General features: G+C 37.1%; 1 protein-coding gene across 1 annotated transcript in view; it reads left to right on the top strand.

Annotated features, from left to right (window-relative positions):
* Positions 1-793: 793 nt before the first annotated feature.
* LOC306884351 (polypeptide N-acetylgalactosaminyltransferase 2-like) overlaps positions 794-9,347 on the top strand; it is a 76,341-nt gene continuing 67,787 nt past the window's right edge. The window contains exon 1 of the mRNA XM_079440140.1: positions 794-1,105. Coding sequence (XP_079296266.1) covers positions 845-1,105 — 261 coding nt within the window. The 5' untranslated portion in view covers positions 794-844. The remainder of the gene's footprint in view (positions 1,106-9,347) is intronic.

Raw genomic sequence — 9,347 nt, 5'->3', positions numbered from 1 at the left:
TTTAATTTATTTTTACATTTAATAATTTGTTGTTTTGTTATTTTTATTTGTTTTTTAATGTCTATATAGTTTTTAAAATTTATTTCAGTTTTAATTAAGTAGTCTTTTTATTTTATTTCAGTTAACACATTTCATATTTCAAGCATTACATTTTTATGGTTTTGATTTTATTTCTAGTTAACTATATAACCCTGAGTCACAGAAGAGAGAAGGACCTCAAATTCAGTAGCCTATAAAGTCTTATGTAATTGAAACTACTTTTTTGTTTTTAATTTAATGCTGGGTAATATTACAACCTATGTACATATTTAACAATTTAAATAAAACATTTTATTCAAATGTTTAGCTGTTTGAGACTACCTGCACCTAAGCACCAGGGACCATCAGGCTGGATTTACATTTTGTTGAAAAGAAGGCATAATTTACTGTCATGGGGCCTGGAATACATCACTGCTGACACATGCACTTTTGTAAGATTCACTAAATCTTTCCACATACGTTTCATTAAATGCATTTTTGGTGGAGTAATTAGCCTACTTTTTAAGTTAAAAAGTTCAAACCATTTTCTAAAATTAATAAACTAGTAATCAGTGAACAGCCGGGCAAAAGACATCGTACAGTGTGCGCAATATAAGGCAAGCACACAAATGTACATTAGCGAAAAGTGAAAAAGCATAACTATGTAACAAAATGTGTTTGTCAGAAATCCAGAATGAACCAAACAAGGATTCCTCGGCGCATCTTGAGGTACAGGATGATGTCTCCACCCCATCCCTCCTCCGTCTGCGTCTCTGCGGAGCGTGATTGGATTAAAGTCGGTTACCCTTTCCCCTCTAACCCGGTGATGCTGGCTGTTTCCTGCTTCTTCCTCTATGCAACCACTGCTGCTGGTGATTTGGTGTTAGTTGGGCGCTGTAGCCACAGCGAGACGCTGAACGAGGACGTCAGTGGCTTTTCACGGCACAAACCCCGAGACAGCCACTGTATTATCCCATCCAAAATCACAGCAATGCGCAGGAAATCTAGGGTATTATTATGTTTCGCTGTGCTTTGGGTTCTAGGCATAGCATATTATTTCTATTCGGGGACAACGCTGAGTCGAAAGGTAGGTTTTTCTGTTCGCTTCATGTTGCATGCTGCTGGATCGGTGCTATAATAAGTTGTTTGGGGTGACTGTGTCGAAATATTTCATTTGCGGATGAATGAGGAAAAACAGTCACAACGGCGAGAGAACCAGCATGTTTAAATAGCCAAAGTCTGCTGAGTGGACTCACAAAGATAGTGTTATCATGCTGTGATTTCAGTGCGAGACTATCAAATAACCGCGTTTGTTTGAACTGAATTCAGAGCTATGTGCGTGTTTCTAAAAGGCGCATTCATTCCGAAGTCGCTTTGATACGCCGATGATCTGAGGAGCAAGAGGAGCGTTAACACGAGCTTTTCACTTGTGAATGTTACAGGGTAGTGCTAAAGCTACGATTAATACATGAGCTTTTCAGTTTTTCAAATTTGAAGGCTAATATTTAGTCTGGGAATTTTTACTGGTGGTAGGGACTGTGTTTTTTCTCCGTGACTCGAATCTTTTGAATACTTTCACTAAAGATTCGTTCAGAATCCGTCAGGGACGCTTTCTGCAGTTTACGTTGTTCCGCCAGTAGGTGGCGACACAATAGTATGCTTGTGTGTGTGGTATGAATCATTGAATCATTCACGATCAAAAAAGTTACTCAATTTACGTCTAATCTACTGAATAATTAGATCTATAGAGTTAGTTACAATGTTTTAGTCGTCATTAAGCATATCTGAAGCAGAGTGATATTTAAAACAATTAGTAGTGTGAATGTGCAAAATTTCCTATGTCTGTTGCATCCAGTTATTTTAGCTGCACAATAGCAGTATAGTATAGTTTTGCTATTTACTGTACTTTGGTATTCTTCTGTCTACTTACTGGGCTAATAAATTATAAGTGTAACCCATTAACAGGAAGCTTATTTCTACATTGAAATTTAAGAGTGTGTGTATATATATATATATATATATATATATAAAATTAAGCTTTAATCTGATGGCTCCGCTTACATACTCTGATCTGAGCTTGTGGATTGATACAAACAGTGAAAAGTCCCAGTGCATTTGGACTGTACTGCATATCAGCACTGTTTTAACGCCACCACAATTCATATAAAGAACCATAATCTTCCAAAAAAAGACAACAGATTTGCATTTACAGTAACTTTTGATCTCTAGAAGCTGTATGTCTGTATCTCCTTAATCATCACTTGACAGTAGCGTGTACATATTGCACTCAGTTTGAGTGAGGGTGGTGTACCATGAAACCACATTTTTAGTAACATACCATCTGTCTCGAAGGAAGTCTGCTGAAATTCCTTTGCTCACAGGCAAATATTCAGCTTGTGTACTTCCCTTTATATTAAATGACACGTACTGTCTTGAGGTTTTGTTGTGTTTCATGCTTTGTTTCCATAGCTGTCCATCAGCCGCACTCAGCCAACTCATTTTCTATTGTAAGTGCATGTGATATTGTGATCAAGGCACGATGAGGTGAATGGACCGCTGCACATTTGGGAATTGCTCCCTTATTGCACTTTGAATGTACATTACTGAATGTAACGCTATTGTTTGTAGTATAGCATTGATCACAGTTTGTTGTTCACAAGTCGTTATTGTACTGTGGTCCGAGACGGGAAACGTTGCATGGCTAGAATAGAAATATACTGGACTTCAAAGACCTTGCTGTTTAGCTAGTCTCTCAACTGGTCTATTGCTGCTTTTATCATATAACCTCATAATGCATGAAGACGGCTGCTTGTGGATCCGTTTTTAAAGCTTCATGTAGTGTAGCATAAGCAAGTGGCTGAACAGCTGGTTAGTGCTCCTTCATCTGGCTCAGAGCACTTCATGTTGAATCCTTATCTACATTGAACGAGACATCGATGCAGCTGTTGGGTGCAGCTTGTGTTCCTTTTACATCCTTAAAATACTCAATGAAATCATTTTTTTGAAGATTTTAACTTGACCTGACCTTTGCCTTGTCCTCATGCATTTTTTTTTCTGCGAGAACTGTTCTAGTTACGCAATAGATTTTAAACAGATGTCAAAGATCGTGTCTCAGCGAGGAAATGAGTTTCTGCAACCAGCGAGGGTGGATGACAGCCTCAGGATGGTGGGGTAGCACAGATGCTCATCACGGATTCTAGTACCTCAGTTATGCAAGGGTCAGATTCTGAATATTTTACCCATCGGATTGTTTTTTGGAGCCACGGCTGGCCTCGGATGCGGGCGGGATTGGAAAACAGGGGGCTTTTATCTCCACAGAGAAATGCGTTTGATCTGATATCTGCTCCACAACACAATTATTGACATGCTGATTGTTCTGCTCTTGTTGGCAGGATTACAGTGGCGGTGTTGGGATGGGGCCGAACTTCTTTCAGTCACTTGTTCAAATCAAAGCTTGTTAACATCAGGATGAACCAAAGTGCATGACAGATTCGGTCAGCTCTCACAAAGTTGTGTGTGTCTTCCTTTTTTCTTTGTTTCTCCCTTTGATACTGAAGGAAAATAAGCCATTTGGGTCTGATGAGTGTCATAAAGAAGAATTTGTAGTAGAGATCGACCGATATATCGATTTACCAATATTTTTCCTGATATTTAAGCATTTTACCATTATCGCATATCGGTTTTGTAATATCGGATTCACCGATAAACGCCGCCATTACAGCGTGACTGAGGGGAGACGAGACAACAACAACGGCGTGCAGGCACTTGACTTGCTGTCGTTAGTAAACTTTATTAAACATAACAGCCATTAATGCACACATTAGATGTATTACATAAATGCCTGATGTAGTTTGTGCAGCTTGGCTCTAAGAAATAGAGAAGAACTCACGGAGTCATGTAAAATAATCTGTCAGTCTGTCCCAATAAAGACGTAACTTTGCTTGAATTAAATAATATGTAGCCATGAAAGAGCGGATGTTGGAAATAAAAGTGCTGAATTTGATTCTCTCTCTGTTGATATGCTCATCATTAGTCTCGTGAAGTCGGGATCACATAGGCAATCCGTCAAGTCCTCTCCCAATAAAGACGTAACTGTGCATGAATTAAATAATACAGCCATGAATGAACGCATGTTGGAAATAAAGTGCTGAATTCAATTCTCTCTCTGTTGTTTATTTGCTTGTTCACTCAGCGGTTGATGCTCAGGAAATGCTCCAGCACGGCCACTCCATGTAACTTTTAACAATATTCACTTGTTTGGAACACTAAATTATATTAACATTTACTATACATTTACATTTACTCTCTGATCGCGTGCAGTTGCTGCATGCTCGCAAAAGCGTGCAATGGCTTTTCTATGCACGCTATTTGTTCACTATTTGTACACCGCTTCAAGTCAGACGCTGATTGATCTACTCGATCAAACACAAAATCGAGCACAACTTTATGCGCTCTACAGACGGTGCGCCCATGCTCCTCCAATTAATTATCCATTAACGGTTTAAATAAATAAGTTTAAGAAAACTGAGGGGGTAATGCCCTGATATAACATGCCAGTTTAGAAATGCAATAAAATACGATGTTTTATGCTATATTCCAATATTACAGAGAATATTATTCAGTGAATTAACATTATCCAGGGAATTATTCTTCACTCTTTAGCCTATTAAACAGCTTATAAACCTAAAACTGTAGTTTAAAATGAAGTTATGACCCCAGTCCTTTATTTCATCCATTTGAAAACATTAGACATTTTACATTTATTTTGCTTATTGTTAATATTAGTGTTGCTGCTGATTCTTTTTATAAATAAAATGTTTTTTATTGTTGTAATATGAAGATTAAATTTAACATGAAGGACTGCTAATTTAAAATAATTTTTTAAAGATGACTGAAAGGAGGAAAAACCAAAGTAAAGTATGGACTTACTTCACTCAGTCATTTATTTACTTTATAACAGTAAATAAATATTGGTTCTGCATATCGGTTATCAGGCACAGAAACATGCAAATAATTGGTATCGGTTAAAAAAAAATCAATATCGGTCGATCACTAATTTGTAGCGAGAAATAAGTGAAGCAGGGGCCCTCAGTTTTTTGGTGACTGAGACAGTGGGTTTCTCATTTTCTGAATTGCTGGAGATTTTCAGCTAAATGCCACTATTTTGAGTAGAGTTTGACCGATATTGATTGTTTTTTTGTTTTTTTTTGGGTTGCTGATGACAATATTTTAGAGAACAGGGTTGCTGAAATAAAGCTGATCTATATAGCTGGGTTTCCATCCAAAGTTGTGAATTTAACTTATGCGGAAAATCGGAATATTGCATAAAACATTTGTGAACAAGCACCGTTTCCATCCAACGAGTCAAAGAGAACAAAATCATCACTTACTGATAAACTGGCTCTATAAATCACAAAAAAAATAGGAGAAGCCAATGAATATAATAATTTTCATATATAAGAAATGACTTGCGCCTCAGAGCGAGCAGATGAAAACAAAATAAATAGTCATTGCTTTCGGAGGTGGATGCCTGCTGTTTGCGAACGCAGTCATGTAAGACAGTTCTGGGAGGCAATTATACAAAAATACTTTTAGCAACAGACTTTGCTCGGGTGTTTCAGAATGACCATAACATTTCAGATGCTGTGGAACGAGAATGGTTCGCTGGTTAATCAGGTGTTGCCTTCCCATATAGTGCAAATTCACATGACTTTTTTGATGTGCATGAAGGAATTTATTTTGCAAATGCGTTATTTGCATTAACCCTTTTTTGCACAAGTCAAGAACCACCTCAAGTGAGCATAAAAACTATTTTGTGAATTAAGGGATTTTTATTTGAAATTTGGCATTTCAATCACTCGTTTCTGATGTGATTCTTCAATGCGCATTAAAACAGGGTGATGGAAACATTGCTAATGATATCACACTAATAATTTAGCTATTAGACAGAACTACAAAGAGAGTGTAAAATAATGAAGATGGAGAATTTGGGAATTGATGTTTTCAGCATTGTCAAAATAAAAGTCCTGCTTTTGGGCTTTGGTGATTGTTGAATTGACTACTACTTTTAAATTAGACTGAAGACCAACATTAGAAATGGCAAATGCCAAAGAGGCTAAATGTAGTGTTTTGGTATCCCTGTCAGGTTTGTATGGAAGAACGTCCTGGAAGTTTATATATGAGGTTACGCTTTACTCACAAGAAGGTGAATTGGATTTTAAATTTGAAGGGCAGTATTTGAAGGCTTCTATTTCTTCCCTGAGATGCTGTCTGCAAAAACTCTATAGCCTTGAAAATATGATGTTTTTGTAGTTCTTTGCCTTGGGATGTTTTTCTTCCTCTTATCTACCAGTTGAGCTTCAAAAGACCTCAATATGTTTTGGCTTCTATTAAGTTGGCAACTGGATTTCAAGAGATTATGTTTTTGTCATCTTGTTGATTCAGAATCAGCAGAGTTTAATTCCTGAGATTGAATCAGTGGCGCATGCTTTAAACAGAGCCATGAGTTGCGGACTGACTGTGTAAGAGTCCTTCCTAATGTTTTCACCTTTGATATGAGCAGACAAATCATATGAGGCACGTAGCTTTGTTTATGACCTGACCTTTGACAGGAACATGTTTTAAAGACACTTCTCCTGAAAAGAGACTCCTCTCTCTTGTGCTGTAACTTTGGATACATTGGATAACTGAGGGACCTCAGTGGTCAGAGTTCATCGGTTAAGGTTTATGACCATGGAATTCCTCTCTCTGTTTTTACCAGATGGAGACCAGGGCTTTAGCTGAAAAAGTGAGAGTGAATGGATGAGACTTTAGTCATGGAAAAAAAGAGTTTTGTCCTTGTGTCAATTAGCAGGGCCAGTTATATCTTTGAGATGGGTTTAAGATGAGAAATCTGGAGTTTATGCGGAAACTAGAAGTTATGTATTTGTTTCTAGTCTTAGAACATATTATCCAATTACAATTAACAAGGTATTAGGGATGCACAATATAGAGTGCTGTTGGAATAAGTCCCAAAACCTGGAAATGAGTTAGCATTGTACTGCTTCTGTCGTCCCAAATTTGGTGTATTTAAAAAAAGAAAAATTAAAAAATTGGATAAATGCCTGAAATAAGGTCTATGGTTAATACAAGCTCAGTATATTTTCATGTTTAATCTACAACATAAAATGTAATACCCCACTCATGAGATTTATCAGAATCTTAGTAAAGGTCATGCAACCTTAAATCATGCGAATGTGGAGTAGTTTAGTTCATGTACTAAGCCTTTTTACTTCTGACAGTTGTTTTTCAGCTTCATAATGAATATCCAACTCACAAATGTGGTATCCAACTCACAATTATTGCTGTTTTTAATGTTTAATTTTTTTAATTTTCTTTTTTCTAAATCAAAAATATAATTTTGATTGCATCTGAATTATAACTAATATAATATACTCACTAGGAAAGTCCTGCATTTTAGGCCAAATGTGATATTTTACTCTGGAAAAATTACTGCATTATGAAAGACGTGAAGCATAGTTTTTTTCCACAGTTGTTGAATTGATAACTCTTGACATGCAGTGTGATTACCTTTGAAGAATTGTCTTGTCCAAAGATTCAACATTTTTACTGAGGTCTTTGGCACCAGAGATGAATTTTCTGTAATATTGGGTAAGATAAAGGTCTCTGTGGGGATTTGCATGAATCCTTTTCAATTCTCCCACAACTGCCTGTTCAGTTAGGGAGTGAGATATGAAAAAATTAATATATCCCTGCTTACCACTTCAGTCTGTAACCACATTGTCAGAGACAATTTCTATAATCTCTCTCCTTAGAACAGTTTTTTTATCCATTCATGCTTGATTCTAGCCTTGTCAACTAAAGCTCCTCTGCATGTTCTCATTAAACGGCATACCCTGGTTGTTTTTACATTATGATTAAGTCTGTTTGAGTGAACAGTGGAAGAGGAAGGACTATTTGGGTTCCAGTTCAGACTCACCCAAAGGCTTATCAGCACATTGGCTGTGAGCCAGGAGGCAATGACAGGAGGAAGTGAAACGTGAATGGCAAAATCCATAAAAAGATGGGATGAAATATGCACTAGCATAAGAAAATGAAGATTAAAACCTGGAACTTGCATCTTTGGACACCTTGACTACCAAAGGGTCTGTAAATATTACATGTTAGAGGTGAAGAACGGCAAGCCTGTTTACCCAAAGGGCCAATGTCTAGGGAAATGTATCTCCAGCTGAGTGTGATTTTAGAGAAAATCGATTATCCTCTGCAGAGTAGTCATCTTTCTGTGTTTTTCACATTTAGTTTAGTCGTCAGTCTCTCATGTTCCTGTGAAATATGTATGAGCCACTGCAAGACGTATATGAGTGCAATGCAAATGAGAAGAAATGAGCTTTTGATGTTAAGGGTCATTCATTCTTCAACAGGGTTTAGATACTGGATATTCCCCTCGTGGCAACTCAGTGACATCATTCTGTGATGTTATATTTTATGATTAACGCAGTCAGCTGCCTTATTGGTCCATAGAGACTTAGATACCATAAAAAGAGTGTGTTTTCACTGGTTATAGGTTTCTTTGCAGGAAATGTTTTATTTTTTTTTTAACCAACCACACTGTTCAGTGTTAGTTTGCCAAATTAACTGCATTTCATTTGACCATAGTACTTGCATCGCTCAAGGTAAAACTAGCAGGTAAAACATGTAGACTTTTTTTTTTTTTTTTTTTTTAATTCCACATCGTGTTTGTAAAACAAAAAATGCATTGTGTGAATTGTAAGATACACACTTTCCCTTTTATATTCATGTGTGTTTTAAAGGGGTCATCGGATGCAAAATTCACGTTACAAGTTGTTTGAACATAAATGTATGTTGGAAGTGTGTGTACACATCCATCCTATAATGATAAAAATACATCCAGTTTTTTTTTTTTTTTTTTTAAATCCCTATTTTAAAATCCCCTTTCTCAAATCAGGCTGTTCTGAGAGCCCTGTCAGAATGACGTAGTTCTGCACAGACCGCTCCCATGATAGTTGATTGACAAGGCCGTCTTACCTTAGACCCGTCCTGAGTGAGCTGAGAGCTGTCCGCCGCCATTGTGTCGACTCCAGTGCAGGGGAAGACCAGATATTCAAGAGTTTTATTTGTCACATACACAATTATACAGAGTATAACCGATTATCTCCGATTAAGCGATTGAGGTTTTTTGTTGTTGGATGTAATAATGAACATTAATAATGAATAATGGGCAGTCGTCATTTACTCCCGATATCTGAGCTGCTGAAGACGCAGAGGATTAACGTTACTTTCGTTTTGAAGGGAATGCGCCGATCCCTGAT

Source organism: Barbus barbus, assembly GCF_936440315.1.
Source record: "Barbus barbus genome assembly, chromosome: 18".
NCBI classification, from domain to species: Eukaryota; Metazoa; Chordata; class Actinopteri; order Cypriniformes; family Cyprinidae; genus Barbus; species Barbus barbus.
This window is presented reverse-complemented; position numbering and strand designations above follow the sequence as displayed.